At 48.7% G+C, this 20,282-nt stretch overlaps 1 protein-coding gene across 1 annotated transcript in view; it reads right to left on the bottom strand.

Moving 5' to 3' along the window:
* Positions 1-1,842: 1,842 nt before the first annotated feature.
* Positions 1,843-20,282, bottom strand: part of CMTM7 (CKLF like MARVEL transmembrane domain containing 7) — a 44,371-nt gene continuing 25,931 nt past the window's right edge. The window contains exons 2-5 of the mRNA XM_052646384.1: positions 11,240-11,413; positions 7,429-7,527; positions 4,050-4,131; positions 1,843-2,432 (exon numbers count right to left, since the gene is read on the bottom strand). Coding sequence (XP_052502344.1) covers positions 2,422-2,432; positions 4,050-4,131; positions 7,429-7,527; positions 11,240-11,413 — 366 coding nt within the window. The 3' untranslated portion in view covers positions 1,843-2,421. The remainder of the gene's footprint in view (positions 2,433-4,049; positions 4,132-7,428; positions 7,528-11,239; positions 11,414-20,282) is intronic.

Genomic DNA, 20,282 nt, shown 5'->3' on the forward strand with positions numbered 1-20,282 from the left:
CGGGCAACTAAGCCTGTGTTCTGCAGCTACTGAGCCTTGATGCTGCAACTAAATAGATCGAGTGCGCAAGGAAAAGATCCGAGGGCCTCAACTAAGATCTGACACAGCCAATTAATGAGTTAATTTTAAAAATAGGATAACTTTCTTTAAAAAATTTAAAATAAAAATTGACCTCTGTGAGCCCCTGTTCACTGCTACAGTCCCGAAACTGCCCTACAGTGGGGAAGAAGTGGGACCCAAAGGCCTGCCGTATCTCCATGGCAACAGAAGGTAGCAACCCAGGCTACGGACTAGGCCTGGGAGGTGGTGGCACAGGTCTGGGCCAGCTTTGGGTCACCTGAGCATCCTGACTGAAGGCCCAGGCTGAGGACGGAGACTTCAAGTCCAGGCCGAGCCTCCAGGTCCAGGGTGAGGACCTGGACTCAAACCCCATCTCCAGCCCTGACCTCATGTGCCCTCGGCTTTTTCCTGGGGTCTCCACCCGGCCTTTGGGACAGGTGGGCTTCCTCATGGGGCCCCTGGAGGAAGGGCCAGTTCTGTGGCCAAACCTGGGAGCCTCACTGAGCAGAAGTCTTTTCTTGTGGACGGTGAGAAACGTCTGTGCAGAGGCCTGCCCGACGGAGGGCACCACCCCACCTTCCAGGTCCCTCCCCAGGGCTCTGCCGCCTGTTCGTGGGAGACCATGTGGGCCGACCCACTTTGGTCTCACCTCCCAGGGTCCCTGGTGTCAACACCCTTTCCTGGGCCTGCAATGGTCATGATGAGTGAAAACTGGCTCTTGGTCCTTGGGGCAGGTCCCTGCAGGTCCCATGCCCCCTGCAGTGGAAGCGAGGAGTCCTAACCATCCTCCCACCATGGGTTCAAATGTCCCTCCTCCCATATCTCCGCTTGGTCCTGCCGGGCTGGGACTGCTTGGTGGGTCACCTCCCTGTGCTGGGAGCTGGGGTGGTGGGGACAGAGTTTGGCTTACTCGTGGGCACTGCCCCTGAGATGACAGACCTGTATTCTCAAGACCTGCAAGGCTTAGCTGTTAGAACATGGTGCTGGCCTCTGCTGGGCTGAACTGTGTCTCTGTCTTTCTCCATTTCCCAAGAAGCTTGTCAGTTACTTAGGAGCCTTAGATAGAGGGTCCGGTGTTGCTTTAAGAGAAGAAAAACTCTTGGTGAAATATACGTAACAGAAAAGTTAACCATTTAAACAATTTCTTAGGCATTAATTACATTCAGATTAATGTGCAGCCGTCACCACCATCTCCAGAATGTATTTTTTGTTCTTTTGGTGGCATGTAAGTTCTTAGTTCCCCAACCAGGAATCAAACTTGCAGCCCCTGCAGTGGAAGCAAAGAGCCTACCCACTGGACTGCCAAGAAAGACCCAACCAGAGCAGAATATTTTCACCTTCCCAAACAGAAGCTGTGCCTACCCATTAAATACTCCCCATTCCGCCCTCCAGACTCTGGAGGCAACCAATCGCCATTTTACTGTCTCTGTGAATTTTGCCTACTCTAGGCACCTCATGTAACATACAGTATTTGTCCTTTAATGTCTGGCTTGTTTCACTTAATATAATGTTGTCAAGGTTCATCCATGGTGTACCATGTGTCAGAATTTCCCACTTTTTTAAGGCTGCCCAAGTTGCTTTTGAGTCTTATGTGAATTATGCTGGTTTCCACCCTTAATGTACTTTGAAAATACACAAGTCTGAGGCCAGGATAATATGCATTCTTTCCTCTTCTCTCCGGTGGGCACATGAACCTAGTGGGTCCCCAGGTAGCACGTGCTTCACTCTGGTTTTACAGCCTTCTTCTAATTTAGTAAGAACTCCTGCAATTGGCCAAGTTAACATTTTATTTAAAAACACATACACAATGGGAACAGGAAAGGGCCCGTGAACCGCCTAGTTGGTGACTGGTTGACCGCATGGTGCTACCACGAGGCTTCACTTTTAAGGAAGAGGGTACCTTCAAGACCGGATTTCCAAGCGAGATAAATTAGATGGCTGTGTTTTCAGAAGAGAATTTAAGGCAGTGCTCCTCCCGAGGGCTGGAGAGAGGGACAGGCTTCACAGAGTATTCAGAACCCACTCCCCCCCATCAGCTTAAGTGGGGGGCGGGGGGGGGGGGGGGGGGGCATCAGTCCCTGAGGCAGTTCTAAAGCTGGAGGAAGAGATCAGATTTTCCTGGCGACTGCTTTTCTTTCCCAGACAGGGAGGAATATTCTCTGATGAAGTGTGTAAGGCTGGAGAGAGAGGCTGGACCCGCTTGGAAGCCGGAAGAAGAGTCCTTCCCGCGCCTACCAGCCGGGGGATCCGGTGCGAGTCCCGAGGCCCCGGTTTCTTCTGGGGTCGCCAGCTCATGACCCTCCATCCGCGGGGTCACACGTCCTGCAGGACCTCCCACAGGGCTGGGGGGCCCTGGGGGCGTCAGGCTGCGTCTGGGGGAAGGGAAGGGCAGGGTTGAGCGGGCCGGGCCCGCAGGGCTGCCCCAGGGCTGCGCATGCGCTGCGTTCCTCCACCCACACCAAGGCTGTGGGAATTACTTTGCGCTTTTTTAGTCCATTTGTAAAAACGAAATTAAAGATTCCCCTCCCAGCTCCTCCCCACCCCAGGCTTCTTTCTCAGAGGTACTTTAACTCCTTCAGCTATTTCTTGCGGGTCTTCCTCCATAAGTTTAACATATTTATGTCAACGTTGATTGATGTATCACTTTTAGACACTATTAACTTTTTCACATTCTTTTTTCATCATTCATTCTTTCTTAAACAGCCTCACAGGGATACAATTAATCTACCACACAGTTCACTCATTTAAAGTGCACAATTCCGTGGTTTTCACTATATTCACAGAATTGTATAACCATCCACACAATCTTAGAACAGTCATCGTGTCCAAAAGAAGCCTCAAACGCATATGCAGTCACTCCTGTACCCCCTGCCCCCAGCCCTAAGCAACGGGTACTCCACTCTCTGTCTCTGTGGATTTGTCTATTTTGGACATTTTCCCTAAACGGAATCCTACTACCGTGGTCCTTGGTGACTGGCTCTGTTCACCCAGCCTTCTGTTAGCTTTTTGCCAGTGAGAGTATTAGAAGGAGACTGAAGCTCTCCTGTGGCAAGCACTCTGTAAGGTGCTTTGATATTTTTAATGTATGTTTTAAAAACAAAGAAAAGAATAACGAGCAAAGAGTACTGATTCAAAGAAAGAAGTAGAGTATAGCTAGTTCAACTTTCAGCAATCCTATTTCTAGGAATTTATTCTAAAGGTGAAAAAAAATTAGGTTATGTGTCTGGGAGTATATTTACAAGGATGTTCATTTGTTCATTACAGCACTGTTGAGTAGGAAAGAATTTTTAATTAAAAAAAAAAAATATATATATATACATATAATGTGCCCAAATAGGAGACAAGTTCAGTAAACTACGATGCTGACACGCAGAGGAGCCAGGGCAACGCCACCGAGCGACGACGGATGCCAGAGCAGGACACTTAATAATGTGGAGAAAGTGACCGTAAGGGTCTGGGTAGGAGCAGAGGAGCAGTTTGCAAAATCATGCACGAAGTCTGATCCTTTAATAAACGCACATCTCTTGGTACTTTCCGGGCGGGCCAGAGGTTAGGACTCTGCACCTCCGCTGAAGGGGGCTTGGCTTTCATCCCAGGTCAGGGAACTAAGATCCTGTAAGCTGCACGGCATGGCCCAAAAAACAAAGGCACATCTCTCTCTTTGCATATTCATAGCAAGGAAATGCTGAAGGGACAGACACCCAGCAGGTGCTGTTTCTCGGTAGTGTGATAATGGTTTTTATTAAAAAAATTTTTTTTATTATTTCTATTTTCTAAATATACTACCTTTTATTTTTGTCATTAGGAAACTCATTTAAAGAAAATGCTTTGCCATCAAGAGAATGAGAATGTTGGGGTGACCCTGCGCGCCATGGAGACAGGATGGTGCTCTGTCAGTGGTCCCCTAGTGCCAAGCTCCAGAGCCCATGTCCTCCCATTCCTGAGCACAGGGAACCTTCTTGGTCATCTGTATTCAGAGCAGAACTCACCTGTGGACTGGGTCACGCACGAGATCTTGTAGGACAGCCACACGCTCGCCAGGCAGAGGAAGGTGGCCAGGAAACCGAAGACCTGCACGAGAGAGAGGGGCCAGGAGGTGCCCAGGGCAAGGGCCAGTCACGCGGGCAGCCCCTTCAGCGGCTCGTCCCTGTGCCCGTTTCCTGTACTGGCTGTGGCCGCGAGGGAGCCCGGGGACTCATCTGACCTGGCCACCTGTCCTCACGCAGCCACGGAGGTGATGCCCTGGCCTCAGTCAGGCCGCAACTGGGTCGCAGCCAGGCCTCTGGGCACCACCCCTCACCTTTCTCGAGACAACTACGTGCCCCCACTCTTTATCCTCGTCTAATAAGACAGAAAAAGGAGGAAGAGTACATTTTATTTGGGGTTCTTAACATTCAGTGTTCAAATGGATCTTGGTTAGGTAGCATCATATGTACTTCATCCACAAAGGCTTTCTGTTCTGTCTGGCTTCCCAGCTGTCCTGGAGCCAGAAGTTGAGGCCCCATATCTGGCATCAAGTTTACACATATTTAAGTAACATTAAGCTGAAATAAGTTCAAGCAGCATGCCTGTCCTCCCTGCGTTCCGCTGTGAGCACCCAGCCTTGCACAGCCTTCTCATTTGTGGTAGGCAAAGGACCTCCTGGGCTTCCCTAGTGGGGAAGTCCTTTACTTTCTTTACCTTCCCAGATGGTAAAGAATCTGCCTGCCATGTAGCAGACCCAGGTTCGATCCCTGGGTCAGAAGATCCCCTGGAGAAGGAAATGGCTATCCACTCCCATATTCCTGCTTGGAGAATTTCACAGACAGAGGAGCCTGGAGGGCTACAGTCCATGGGGTCACAAAGCCTCGGACATGACTGAGTGACTAACAATTTCACTAACACTTTAAAGGACCTCACAGAGGATTATTAAATGATGGAATGAGCAGCAGACACAGACTCAGGTGTCTCTGCCTGGAACTTGGAAGCCTGTAGCCTTTCCCGACTTGTCACAGAGGTCCCCAACTTTTTTTGCACCAGGGCTGGGCTTCATAGAAGACAATTTTTCCACGAACCAGGGAAGAGGAATGGTTTCAGGATGATTCAGGTGCGTTACATTTATTTCTATTATTACTATATCCGCTCCACCTCAGATCATCAGCCATGAGATCTCAGAGGTTGGGGACCTCTGGTTAACAACTGCAGCAGCAAGTGCTAATGCTGATGGAGCATTATTACTTCATCCCAGGCAGTGTTCTAAGCCCTTCAGACGCATGGCTTCCTTTAGCCTCATAGCTCTGCCAGATGGGAGCACAGCTGTTACCTTTCCCCCCATGTTTTTGCAGCTCAAGAAAGCAGGGACAGGAGGTCAACTCTTTAAGCCAGGGCAGTGGAGCCAGCCAGGCCAGACCAGAGATCTGAGCCCAGGGTTCCTCTCTGCTCACCTTGCCCAAGTGTCCATAGGCCCCCCAAAGTGGATGTCTGGGGGCTCCCGGAGGTCCAGCAGGAACGGCCCAGAGCAGCCAACCCAAGTGCAGGACTATCCTGCCTGCCTGCTGGTTCCCACACGTGGCTGCCCTGCCAGCCCCCACCAGCCTCCTCTTCCCCCTTGTCCGTCTCCCTGGTTCCTTTTGTACCAATTGTCTGCACCACATAATCAGCCTATTACAGCCTGTCCCGGGCCTCTCATTGTCTGTTCTGCACAATTAGCACATTATACACTGTCCCGCTCCCCAACTGTTCACGCTGCGTAATTGAACAGTTTATTACAGGGCTACATAATGTGCTTCTGGACGACAGGGCCTTGCGTGTTAACTGTTTCACAGCCCCGGCCTCCTAAGCAAGAGCATCACTTTCTCATACAGCAGGGACTGTATCTTTGCATTTCTTCTGGCTTCTCCAGGTCCATGCTGGTTCCCACAGGACAGGTGGAGGACAAGTGGGAGTTGTTGGGAGTCCAGGGCTAATACTGTCATGCGCCACCTGAATCAGAAAACCCAGTGGGACTCCGCCCGTGTGGTCCTGAAACACGGTGGGCACGAATCTCCCCTGTGCTTCCTCTGCCAGCAGGCAGGTGAGAAACAGCCCTCTTATTGGAAACTAGCCTCCACAGTGGGGAAGGGGTACGGGAGGGGCTTAAGGGGCACAAATTAGGGGACGAGGGTTCGATCCCTGGGTCAGGAAGATCTGCTGGAGCAGGAAATGGCAACCCACTCCAGTGTTCTTGCCTTGAGAATCCCATGGACAGAGGAGCTACAGTCCATGGGGTCACAAAGAGTCAGACATGACTGAATGACTAAGCTCAAGGGGCGCGAGTGCTCACAGGTCTGGCTGCCCCTCTGCAGGGACCTTCTGCCCCCTGCAGACTCCACCCTTTGGTGGAATCCCAGGCACTCACTGGCTCTCAGCCCAAAGTCAAGAGATTCTGAGTTCCATGTGGAAGTGAGTGACTATCACACAGACAGCTTCTCCTCAAACTCATTTGAAAAGTGAGGCAAATCGGTTGTAGCCCACAGGCTTCCAAACTATAAACAATAAGCTAAATCAGAAATCAGATGACAGGAACTTATAGAACGTTTAAAAAATATGGCTTCCCATATGCGGCTTCTAAGACACATGTGGGTTCCCTGGTGGCTCAGACAGTAAAGAATGTGCCTGCAATGTGGGAGCCCTGGGTTCAATCCCTGGAGAAGGGAATGGCTACCCACTCCAGTATTCTTGCCTGGAGAATTCATTCCATGGACAGAGGAGCCTGGCAGGCTACAGTCCGTGGGGTCGCAAAGAGTCAGACACGACTGACTCACACTCACATAGACACATCTGTGTGCCTCTGGGTGATAAATACACATAGCTCCCACCGTGCTCTATTTTTGTCCACTCCATCCTACTTCTATTCAGGCTAGCCAGTGGGTCAGTCTTCACCTCTGAAAGGTAGAGGAGTGTTATTTCCTGGCCTGAATACTGTGAATAGTCAGGAATGGCAAAGCTGAGACTCGTGGTGGATAGCTGATCGCAGGACTGTTCCCTGGGCCCCAGAGGTGCCTCAGAACCCTTCCCTGCACAGAGCTGAGACAGCCCCGAGTGAATGACCAGGGCAAGCATGAGAATTAAAACCTACTTATCCCCTGATTTAAGGAGTGTCTGTAAGAGAAAGAGGTCTGGGCCGCTGGGGCCATTTGAGTTTGCACAGCCCTGCCCATCACCACCTGATACCCTCTGCCATGGGCCCAAGTTTCAGGCTCTCTGGGGACTGCTGCTGGTGGGTCAAGGTGGAGACTGATCCCGAGAAAGAAAGGCCCCAGAGAACAATCCCTTTGCTGCCCTGTGAGGAAGAAAGTGGGCATTCAGAATAGGAATTCCTCCCTGCCGCCTCCTGGGAAACGTCCTCACCGCTCCAGCCACCAGTCCGCTCAGGCTGTAACTGTTGGAAGCTGCCACGATGGAGGCGATGAGGAGGAGCAGGGTACCGATTAAATAGTGCAGGAGTTCCTGGGGGCAGAAACAAAGCAGATGGGTGGGTAGGGAGCTCCACTCCCGGCTCTCAGAAGAGAAGGACAGAGGGGAGAGGGAGACACTTCCTCTTCTCCCAGTAACACCCCAGCAGGAGCAGTGGAGCTCACAGGCAACAAGAAAGGACGGCTGGCCAGGATGCGGCCAAGCAGGAGAGAGAAGACGCTGGGCAGGCAGGAAGAGAGGCGACAAAGACAAAGATGCTTCTCAGATGAGCAGAGATGTCTCCTAAGGATGGCTGCACTCCTGAGGTCAGGCTGCCCATGGTTACCTGGACCTCCGGCTAAAGCTCCTAACAGGCAAATGAGCTGCTTGCAACTTCCAGGCTGGAGCGTTTCAGTGCAGTTGCAGCTCTGAGAAGCAAAGCCCTTAAAGAGATGTGTGCCTTCGCTCCTGCTGCAGAGAAAAGTCTGGGCTTGCAACATGCTGGCTTTGATGGCTGCCTGGAGGGCCTCCCCATTCTGCGGACAAAAGTCCTCCCAGTTCTACCCGCATTTTTTCTTCCCTCTTCTTGGCTGTTGAAAACGTGCCCGCAGACCAGACTGCCGAGGGTCTGCAGGAAGGGCTGACCCCCATCTTTGCTTCCCTTGGGTCCATGAGACCATCTCTTTATGCCCCATTCACTCTCCACGATTAAATGGGGGCTTCGCAGGTCCTGGAGGAGGTGGGGTCTCTGTCTTTTGACAACAAGAGGATGCTTCTCCTCATGCCACCCCTCCCCTACCAACACCAGATCAGACGGGCGAACTGGGCCTTAGGGCCACCGAAAGTGGACTGTGCTCTACAGAGAAATCTGTAGCTGTTAGGGCATATATTAAAAGTGAAGAGAGGTTCCAAATGAATAACCTAAACCTTCACCTTAGGACACTGGGAAAAGAAAAGTAAGCTAAAACCCACAACAAGAAGAAAGAAGGAAACAGGGATTACTGCAGAAATGAGTGATACAGAGAAAGGAACAGCAAAGAAAGTCCATGAAATCAAGAGCTGGTTCCTTGAAACGATCAACAACATAGAGAAAACTTTAGCTAGACTGACCAAGGGGAAAAAATAAGAGAGGAAAAACATTCAAATGGCCAGAATCAGAAATGAAAGAGGAGACATCACTACTGATGAAATAAAAAGGATTTTAAAAGAATACTGTGATCGGTTGCACACCAATAAGTTAGATAAGTTAGATGAAACGGAGCTATTCCTAGAAAGACATGCTACTGAAAATGACTCAAGGAGAAATAATCTAAATAAGATCTAAAATAGTAGAACCTGAATGAATGATAAAAACACTACCCACAGGAAAAGCCCAGACCAGATGGCTTCCATGCAGAATTACAAACATTTAGAGAGGAAGCAATACCAACTCTTTCCAAACTTTTCTAAAAAAACATAAGAGAAGCAAACACTTCTGATAACAAAACCAAAGACATCACAAGAAAACTACAGACCGATAATATTTCTTATGAATATCAATGCAAAAATGCTCAACAAAAGACTAGCAAACCAAATCCAGCTACATGTAAACCGAATTATACATCAGAGCCAATCAGAATTTCCTCCAGGAATGCAAAGATAGTTCCACATATGAAAATCAGTGCAATAACAGAATCCTAGAGGGATTCATCCCCCTACATGACTGTCTTAATAGACAAATGAATTAAAGGCAACTTCTTCTACTTGATAAGTATCATCTCTGGTGGCTCAACCAGTAAAGAATTTGCCTGCAATGCAGGAGATCTCGGTTTGATCCCTGGAGAAGGGGAATGGCTACCCACTCCAGTATTCTTGCCTGGAGAATTGCATGGACAGAGGAGCATGGCAGGTTACAGTCCATGGGGTTGTAAAGAGTTGGATATGACTGAGTGACTAACACTTACCTACAAAAACCTCAGCTAATGTTACGTTTAATGATAAAAACCTAATACCCTCCTCCTAAGATTGGGAACAAGATGATGTCTGCTCTTGCCACTTCAACATTCAATTTCTCGCAATAAGCCAAGAAAATGAAGTAAAAAGCACCCGGACTGCAAACAAATGTAAAACTCTCTCTACTTACAGGCAGTATGCTGCCACAGATAGAAAACACCAAGGAATCCACTAACCGTCTATTAGATCTCATAAATCATTTCAACACAATTGAGGATACAAGATCAATAAACAGAAATCGATTGTATTTCTATCCACTTGCAGTGAACAATCTGAAAATGAAATTAATAATTACATTTGAAATAGTATCACAAAGGGTAGGATGCTTAGCAACACACTAAACAAAAATAGTATAAGACTCGTACTCTGAAAGTTACATGACATTGTTGGAAGACGTTTCAGAAGATCTAAATAAATGGAAAAACCTTCCATGCTCATGGATCACAAGACTTTATATTACTATTAAAATGGCAATACTCATTAAATTTATCTACAGATTCAATGTCATTCTTATTAGAATCTCAGCTCACTCCTTAGTGGAAACTGAAAAGCTGATTATAAAGTCCTTATGGAACTACAATTCAAAATAATCCTGAAAAAGAACAAGTGGGAAGACTGCTGGAATGCAACATGGTACATCCACTTGGGAAAATAGCTGGGCAGTTCCTCAAGCAATTAAACATTTACCATGTGACCCAGCAATTCCACTCTTAGGTATATTCCCAAGCAAAACAAAAACATGTCCATACACAAAACTTGTATACAAATGTGCACAGCAGCAGGATTCACAATTGCCAAAAGGTAGAAACAACCCAAATATCCATCAATGATAAATGAATAAACAAAATGTGACTGAGTGGTTAGGACTCCGTGCTTGCACTGCAGGGGGCATTGGTTCGATCCCTGGTCGGGGAACTAAGATCCCGCATGCCACGTGGTGCACCCCCAACAAACAAATCAACAAAAAACCAAAATATGGTATATCCTTTCCATGGATTATTTCTTAGCTAGAAAAAGAAATGAAGTACTGATACATGCTATAAATAGATAAACCAATACACACTCTACTTAGTGAAAGAAGCTAGTTACAGAAGACCACATATATAAATCTACTTACATGAAATCTCCAGAACAGGAAAAGTTATAGAGCCAGAAAGTCAATTAGCAGTAGGTCACGGTCGGAGGAGATGAGGGGTAGGAGGTAACAGCTAAAGGGTACAGGGTTTCTTATTGAGGTGATGAAAATATTCTATAAATGAGGGGACGGTTGCACAAGTCTAAAAACATATGGAAAGCCACTGAACTGTACACTTCAATCGGTAATTGTATGACATGTCAACAGGTGTAAATAAAGTCATTTTAAAAATAATATAATGGGAAGAAGAAACCTTAGCAACTTCTGATATCTTTCCTCAGACTCTGCCTGTCCACTGCAGCTGACAGATCTTATCCGTACGACAGTGTAAATACCCACCACCTCCATCAGCTTCACCCTTCCACGTTCCGCCTCCAAGTCACCCGCCCCCCCGCCACAGCCCATTTTCTGTCACTTGAGAAAAGAAGCATCGAGATGAGAACCACAGCCTTCTTGCAGCTTGAAGGTGAGTTTTAGAGGCCAGTAGGACCCGAGGCAGAGAGGGCCACCCAGCAGTGGGAAATTCAGGGCTGAAGCAGCCAAGGAGGCGGGGCGGGTAGGCTGGAAGGACGTCGGGCCCCAGCGCCCAGCCAGCGTCCTGACCCGTGCGGGCGGAGCGCAGCCCGGCCACTCCCTTACCGACAGGGGCCAGCTGATACAGGTGAGCACGCGGTACAGGCGGAAGAGGTGCACCAGGTAGAAGGCGAGGATCATGATCAAGTTGCAAATGGTGACCACTTCAAAGTAGCTGTAGGCGCTGTAGCTCGTCCACAAAGAGCTCCTCACGCAGATGAAGGCGATCAGCAGCGTGGCCTGGGGTGGGAACACGGAGACATCAGAGGAACGCCCACCCGAGATGGGCACCCAGGGGATGAACGACAAAACAGGGACTTCCCTGGAGGTCCAGTGGTTAAGGCTCTGCACTTCCACTGCGGGGGGCTTGGGTTCGATCCCTGGTCAGGGAACTAACATCCCACATGCCCAAAAAACAAAATAAGATAAAATGAATACAGAGATAAGACAGATTTATAAAACAAGACAACAGGAACACAACCAACCACAGGGAACTAAGGAGCTGTCACAACTGAGGTTACTTCCTCACAAACTGGCAAGGAACAGCGCAGTTTCCCCACAGGACCAGCTTTTGACACACAAGCCCCGGTGAACATTGAGGATGGGAGGAAGCGGCATGTCCGCTCTGAGTAGTCCATGCAGCAGCAGGGTGCAACCTTAGAGAGAGGGCAGGAACTCGGGGAACAGCCAGGCAGGACCACTCCCCTTATCTGCTCAACCTCCAGAGTCAGTCAGATAGTGGACCCCAGGTTTACATGCGAGGTTGACCTAGGAAGTTGCCAATACTTGACTATTTTTGACCCACCAAGATGTCAGTTTATACAAATAACCTACCAGCCGGCAGATAGTAAGTTACTGTTGGCAATAAATCAAATAACAATCCAGCAAAGAAGACAGATCAGAGAATTTTATTCGAGTCAAACTGAGAATGATAACCTGGCAAACAGATTCTCAGAAACTCTGCGGACTGCTCCACTGAGCAGAAGTTAGAGGTGCAGTTTTATACACTTTTGAGACAAAGAAATTATGTATCATATTGACAGGTTAGCACTGAGTACACAGTTGGTTGAAGTGTTTTTGTTTTTTTCAACTATGCACGTACAGATAAGCCTTTGGTCAGTGTGACCCCTTGTTTGAGATGGAAAAGAAATATATTAATCATGGAGCTATAAAGAATCTGAAGAAAGAAGCCTTCTTCTCAAAAGTTGAGTGCGTCTTTCTGCTTTGAGGAGGTCTGGTTAATGAATAACATAGATTCACACTGCACTTTAGGAAAGGCCCACAAATGGGGGCATGTCCTTAGTTACTGCTGGCTTTTTTTTTTTTTCCTTCTGTCTCAGTTTGACTGTCCTGCCATAGACTTACCTCATCGTTACCGTGTACTGATTGGTTGATGTACACGATCTCGTTGCGACGTCCCAGAACTCTGCTGAGTCAGGAAAATCCCCCCATGCCTGCTTATGGGGCAATGCAGGCAGACAGGCTCCATCATCAGCCTACGGCTACCCAGTTAGAGCTTTCCTGGTGGCTCAGACAGTAAAGAATCTGCTTGCAGTGCAGGAGACCCGGTTCAATCCCTGGGTTGGGAAGATCCGCTGGAGAAGGAAATGGCCACCCACTCCAGTATTCTTGCCTGGAGCATCCATGGACGGAGGAGCCTGGAGAGCTACAGTCCATGGGGTCGCAAAGAGTTGGACACGACTGAGCGACTAACACCCAGTTTGTAAGCAGTGGAGGAGGGATTTGAATCTTAAGACTGTCTGATTCCAGGGATCATGTTCCTCCACTTCGGATGCAGTTTTGCTTTCCAAAATGTAAGCCCTGACCATGAATGAGCTGAGGAGGCCAGATGCATCATCAAACGTGTGGGGATCCCGGCTACAAAGTGTTGCTTGCTCCACACCCCGCCTCTCCACACCCTGCCTCTCCACACCCTGCCACATCCTGGGGCCTGCTATGGGAACTTGCTAAGTATATTGTTACCTGAATGAATGAGTGTGCAGAAGTAATAAACTCATGACCTAGTAATGAATAAGCAGGTCGGGTCAATTGTTAGCAACATAAGAATACCATGGGAGGGACATTCCTGGTGGTCCAGTGGTTAAGACGACACACATCCCATGCAGGGGATCCAGGTTTGATCCCTGATTGGGGAACTAAGATCTCACATGCTGCATGGCGTGGCCAAAAAGAAAACGAATACCATGGGAGGGCAGAGAGGGAAGAGAGGGCTGAGTTTCTGTGAAGGCCACTAACAGAGAAGAAAGTCTTGCTCACCCCAAACGGGGGATGAACCAATAACACACATGTGTTAAACATATGTAAAGTCTTGGTCAATATTAAAAGCACAACCAATTTAGGAGAAAGGTTAAATCTTTCATACTGCCTCTGGCCTACACAACAGTGACTGTCCAAGGGCGTGTATGTGTGATTTTGTGTTCTATGAGACAGTTGGTGATGTCTGGAGACATTCCTGGTTGTCACAGTGTGTGTGTGTGTGTGTGTGTGTGTGTGTGTGTGGTGGGAGGATGCTGACACCCCTCCATGCACAGCATAGACCCCATAATAAAGAACTATCTGGCTTCAAGTGTAGCCCTCAAGCTACTGTGCTGCCGTGGGGAAACCTCGCTGCAGAAAGTGAGCAGCTATAATGAGAATTCAATCACAAAATCAATCTAAGGCTGGCCAACGCTAAAAAGGCTGTTTTCTGAAGCTCCTCATTGCTAGCATTCTATCAAGGTCCTAGGTTACAGGGACTCAGCCAGCAAAGAACATTCAGCTTGAGGCCTAAAGTGGGCGTGAAGAGTGTTCTACTTAACAGATCAAAGCAGAAGAATGTGGGCCTGACACACGAGACCCTCAGTGTTTGCATATTTTCCTTTGCTAATGAGCAGCCTGAGGATTTTCACTTTTTCGTTTCCTCTCCAGCCCACTGGCCACAGATGATGTAACGATTCACGCCTGGAGGCTGTTTCAAAGCTCCAAAGGGAGTCTTTGCTTCACCCAGGAGTGCGCCTGATGGCCAGAGCTCTGCTGCTGCACCAACATCCCCCCATTTCCAGCCCTCGTCTATCTGGGGAGTGAGGTGGGGGGGTCCCTCCGCCTGGCATGGATCCTCTCACACAGGCTAGGGTGGTTTAATTCACTTAAAATGCAAATAACCCAGGATTATGCAGTGTGATTTCGAGGTGGAGAAGCAATTTTGCACCTCACTGAATGCACAGATTTTAGAATCATTTTTACCAGTCTTTATCTGGGACTGAGTCTGCGGACACGCAGGTAAGTTTCCCCAAGCAACAGAAGGGGCCCAGGCAGGTCTTCCCCTCTGAGCCCCAGGGCTGAGCCGAGAAGCATACGATTGCTCTCTGACCCCAGCCCATCTTCATCTTCTCTGGGAACCCTGACTAAGAAATAAGACTCCCCTAATTCTCATCCCTAGGTCTCAGGCTGCCAGTCATGCAGTCTTCTCCTGTAAAGCCCGATTCTGGCCAATCTCGTTTAGAGGGCAGATGGTGTATACTTGTGCGCGCTACCAAAACTTCCTTTCTGCCCAAGGCGGCATCATTGCTACTTTAGCTAGCCAGCATCTCAGCTAGTGTACTTTATTCTAGGCTTTTCAGGAACTCCTCCAGGGCCAGTGAGTAACCTCTGCAAATGCCTTGAATCCTCCAGACTGACACTCAGGGGGCATGCGGAAGGGTGAAGCAAGAGAAAGAACAGCCAGCGAAGAGAAAAGAGCTGGGATGTGGACAACTGATATATACATCAGTTATATATATATATATATATATATATACACTTTTTTCAGGTTCTTTCCCATTATAGGTTATTATAAGATACTGAATACAGTTCCCTGTACTGGACAGTAAGTCCTCATTGTTTATCTATTAGGACCTGTTCGGGTTCCCAGTTAAAAAAGTCTGAACTCAGAGAAACTGAAGTGAAGCAGGCTGGAGAATTTCTGGAAGACACAATCGGTTCTGTTTAGAGTAATATCAGTGTGATACCACCTAAAGGACTCATTTGTTTCTCCGGCGGCCTCGTGTGTGTGTGTGTGTGTGTGTTAGTTGCTCAGTTATGTCCAACTCTTTGCAACCCCATGGACTGTAGCTCACCAGGCTCCTCTATTCAGAGAATTCTCTAGATCCTCTCATAAAGGTCTTTTCTCTCTTTTTGGCTGCGCCATGAGGCTTGTGGGCTGAACCTAGGTCCTGGCAGTGAAGGCTCTGAGTCTTGACCATCAGGGAATTCCCAATCTGTTCTTTTATAACAGTCACGCAAGTTGAAAATAAGTCATTAATATAAATGTCCAGGGGTTTAAAAGTCACGTTGCAAGAACCTTCAACTCAAAGCCACGTCTCTCGGACCTGCCGTGGCACTGTTTGGAGAGACCCTGGCTTTCCCTCAGGCGAGAAGCCACCCCCTCTCCCCTAGACCGAGTTCTTTCCGACTCTGTGCTATCAGAATTCTTACTCTTAGAAAGGAGAGGAGTGTCGTGAAAGCAGCATGCGTTTCAACTTCACAGCAGATGAAACCAACTAAACATCACCCGAGAGAAATGACTGTCGCTCCCTGAGAACTTTGGAAACTAATACAGGCAGATCTGAGGTTCACGGCCACGTGCCAGGCAGTGGGCCCAGGTTTTCAGGCTGGGTGGGTCTCCTTCAAAGAGCAAATGGAATTCTGAAGTCTAAGACAGTTTCTGCAAAGCCTCCAGAGGCGGTGCTCAGGAGATGAACTGCCCAGGGACATCCCCCCAGCAGGTCTGTCCCCTAACACCCTGCCCACGTCTGGCTGCAGATGGCACCACGCACCTTTGTGTGAGAGCCTGCAGGGGCTGGGTGCCAGCAGGTCACCACCCCACCCTCTCGCAGGGTTTTCCTTCTGACCTTGGAATGACGTTTCAGTGAGAGACACAGGCAGGAGGAGGGAAAGTAAGTGATGAAAGGCAACATCAAAAGGCCGCAGACCCGCTCTAAGAGGCTTTTCTGGAAAAGCCGGGGAGATGAAAGCTGAGCTTGTTCAAAAAGTCAGAGATGTGGGTGATGATGGGGAAGTGCATCTGTAGATGTAAACGGGCCCATCGGCGGCTCTGCCTGGGGGCGGGAGGACGGCAGGAGACTGCGATACTCCAGCTGTGGCTGAGCTCTGCCCTGGGCTCCTACACGCACCCCTACCTGTCGGTGGACCCCCTCCTCCAGTCTCCAGGAAATGGCCCCACGTCAGCCCATGGAAAGGCATGTGTCAATGGACTGTTCCATGGTAAAATTCAATTGGTTTATTTTCTTGTATTATAAAGATCACATACGAGGAATTCCCTGGCAGTCCAGTGGTTAGGACTCCACGTTTCCACGGCAGGGGGCACAGGTTCGATCCCTGGTTGGGGAACTACGATCCTTCAAGCTGCATAGAACTGGCGCCCCCCCCCCCCCCCACAAAAAAAAATTCCATACAAAGTTGTAAAAGGCACTTTATGACACCTCATGGAGATCTTTAACGGCCCAGGGCCAGGCCCAGGGATAAATGCTCTAGGAGGCAAATCCTGTTGTCGTCCTTTTACAAGGAAAATAAGGCACAGAGAGGTTAAGCGACTTGCTGAACGTCACACAGCAGGGTCAGCTGCGCCCCGGCACACAGCTGCACACCCCTGCTCCCCACAACACCGCCCTGCCCATGGGACCTGCTTGTGTCTCTCCAGGCCCCTATCCCAGCTCCTGGCCTCTGTTTTCAGCCCAGGGCTTAAACCTTCTGTCTGCTTTCCACTGGGAGCAAGCACAGAACAGCCTGTGGGACCCTGGATAATAGAAGGGAAACCTGCCTTGATTCTAGTGTTCTCACACTGGGAGGCAGGACTCTGGGGCTCCAACTCAGAAAGGTGGGGCCCTTTAGAAATGACAGTCATGTCAGGCATCCTGCTTAAATAGGGTCACTCTAATTACATAATCAATACTTATACAGAATAGAAAATCAATTCATGAAGTGTCTAAGAAAACAAAAAATCACCCATAATCCCACTTCTCAGAGATAACTACCACCTCTGGAGTTTAGAGTATTTCTTTCTTCATAGGGATGTTTTGAGCACATATGTATTATTTTTCCAGAGAAGGCAATGGCGACCCACTCCAGTACTCTTGCCTGGGAAATCCCATGACTGGAGGAGCCTGGTAGGCTGCAGTCCATGGGGTCACAAACAGTCGGACACGACTGAGCGACTTCACTTTCACCTTTCACTTTCATGCACTGGAGAAGGAAATGGCGAGCCACTCCAGTGTTCTTGCCTGGAGAATCCCAGGGACGGGGGAGCCTGGTGGGCTGCTGTCTATGGGGTCGCACAGAGTCAGACACGACTGCCGTGACGTAGCATCAGCAGTATTATTTTTCCTTTTCAAAGACTGGATTGCATGCTATGTACAGTTGTTTAAAGTAATTCTTATTTATTTTGGCTACGCTGGATAAATTTTATTCATTTACTGTTGCTGCGTGCGCTTTTCTCCAGCTGCGGTGAGCGGGGCCTACTCTCCGGATGTGGTGCACAGGCTTCTCAGCGCAGTGGCTTCCTTGTTGCAGAGCGTGGGCTCTAGGCATGCGGGCTTCAGTCGCTGTGGCTTCAGAGCGCAGGCTCAGTCGCTGTGGCACATGGGCCTAGTTGCTCTGCAGCACGTGGGATCTTCCTGGATCAGGGATCAAACCCTGTGTCCCCTGCACTGGCAGGCAGATTTTGTTCTGTTTTTTTACCACTGCGCCACCATGGAAACCCCTATACACTGTTTTATACCCTAGTTTTCATTTTTTAGAAGGCTTTTTTTTTTTTACATGGACCATCTTGAAAGTCTATTGAATTTGTTACAATATCGCTTCTGTTTTCTTTTTTATGTTTTTTTTTTTTTTTTTTTTGGCCAGGAGGCTTATGGGATCTTAACTCCCTAACCAGGGATGGAACCTGTGCCCCCTGCACTGGGAAGTGGAGTCCTGACCACTGGACCACCGGGGAAGTCCCGATACCCTGCTTTTTAAAAGATAAGTGCTTCATCATTTGTAGTCTCTGCTCACCCAATCATTCTGCCCCAGAGCCCCAGCGAGCAGTGTATTTCATCTGCTTATTTTCTATTGTCTGTCACCCCTGATTGTAAGCCCCATGATGCTGAGGGTTTTGGTCTGTTTTGCTCACTGTTGTTCCAAAGTCAGGACCTTGAATGGCACGCGGATTCTCCACAGGTAATATTTTTGGTTGGAATGAATGAATACAGTTTACAGTCCACCCACTCCTGAGGCCTTCCACGTTCCAGGCACCTGGCAGGACCACGCTCTTGCTCCCTGATGTTGAGACGGGGAGAGAGAAAGAGAAAGCACCGCCCGGGACAGGCCCCACCATTAACATGTGGGAGGAGACCGGTGCGTGCATGCTTCCCTGGTGCCTCTGAGACAAGTGCAGGCTTTGACCCCAGAAACAAGGGGTCATCAGGGAAGCTCTGCAACACACAGGCACACACACATTCAGGTGCGGATCAGGCCAGAGTGGTGCTGTGACCAGCCGGCCACCCCAGCCCGGGGCGTTCTTCCCTGTACGCAGTTCAGTGGTGGGCACAAGGGCAGAGCCCAGGACCAATTCCTTGCTGCACCCACAGGGCCCAGCACAGAGGAGGCCTTCAATGATGGGTGCAGGACTGAATTTGGGGCAAAACTGGATTCTCACCAGCGCCCCAGTGTAAACACGGCCTGTGGGTGGACTGCAGACTCTTCTCTGCAATCATGCCACCTTGGCTCTTGGGTTTCGAGAGACAGCACTGAATGCAGGGGTTTGCTTTGGGGGCACAAGCAGAGGAGGGGGATGGGTGCTGCCTTAGTAGGGGCCACAACAAGCACACAGAGTGCTGGGCGACTGAGACACACCCTGGGACTTCCTCGGTGGTCCAGTGGTTAAAACTCTGCGTTTCCAATTCAGGGGGCCCAGTTTCAATCCCTAGTTGGGGAAATAAGATCCCGCACGCCACGTGGTGCAGCAAAAAAAAAAAAAAGACACACACACACACACACACACACACACACACACACACACATACATACCCTGAAATATTTATGGATGAGATAAATACAGGAGTACAGCAGCAGCTTCTTCAGAATAATGTGGGAGCAAGTGTGCATGAGGGATCTTTTGGGGAAGAATCTGAAATTGGATTATGGTGATGGTTGCACAACCCTGTCAATTTGCTAAAAATTACTGAAGTGTATGCTTAAAATGAGGAGCTTTTATGGTATGTACATTATATATCAATAAAGCTATTAAAAATAAAAAGGGAAGTCTAAGGAGGTGAAAATATAATTCAAGGAGGATGGAAGGAATTCCCTGGTGGTCCAGTGGTTAGGACTCCGAGCTTCCATTGCAGGGGGCAAGGGTTCTATCCCTGGTCAGGAAACTAAGATACCATGTGCCACGAGGTATAGGGAAAAAAAAAAGGAGGAGGACTCGGCATGAGCTGGTGGTGACTGCTGCCACAGGTAACCAGGTAAAGAGGCAATGAGAATAACTTCCAGTAACAAATGGAGAGTCCTGGTGCTTCACCCCCAAATACATACACAGTGAACCATGAGGCAACAGGAACAGTGAACTAACACCTGAGGATCAATGCTAAGCAGGCTTGGGAGGCACTGCCGGGTTTAACACCCAATTGTCATGTATCTAAAAAGAATTAGCACATCTGTTGATCCAGTAACGTCATTTTTACTAAATTATCCTACTGAAACAGGAAGTCCTTAACTGAGGAAACACAGTATTAATTTAGAATGGGGGAAAACAGAAAATATATGAAATACTCTCTCTCCCTTTTTTTTAAAAGATTCTAAAACCTAGAGAATGGGATGAAAAGACCCCCCCGTGTGACCCCCCCAGGGTCTGACTCAAGAGTAGGAGCTAGTGTTTCCCAGAGGTTCCCTGATGAAACATTAAAAGAAAATAAGAGAGAGAGAGACTGCCAAGAATCTTCTCCAGGACTAGGGGGCGCAGGGGCAGGGTCAACGGCCCTTGCTGGGACGTGAGCTTCCTACAAAGTGCTGAAATGAGGAAGCTTATTCTCAGGGATGCCTACTGTTCATCAGGTACCTCCCACGAGCC

Source organism: Budorcas taxicolor, chromosome 1 (assembly GCF_023091745.1).
Source record: "Budorcas taxicolor isolate Tak-1 chromosome 1, Takin1.1, whole genome shotgun sequence".
NCBI lineage: Eukaryota > Metazoa > Chordata > Mammalia > Artiodactyla > Bovidae > Budorcas > Budorcas taxicolor.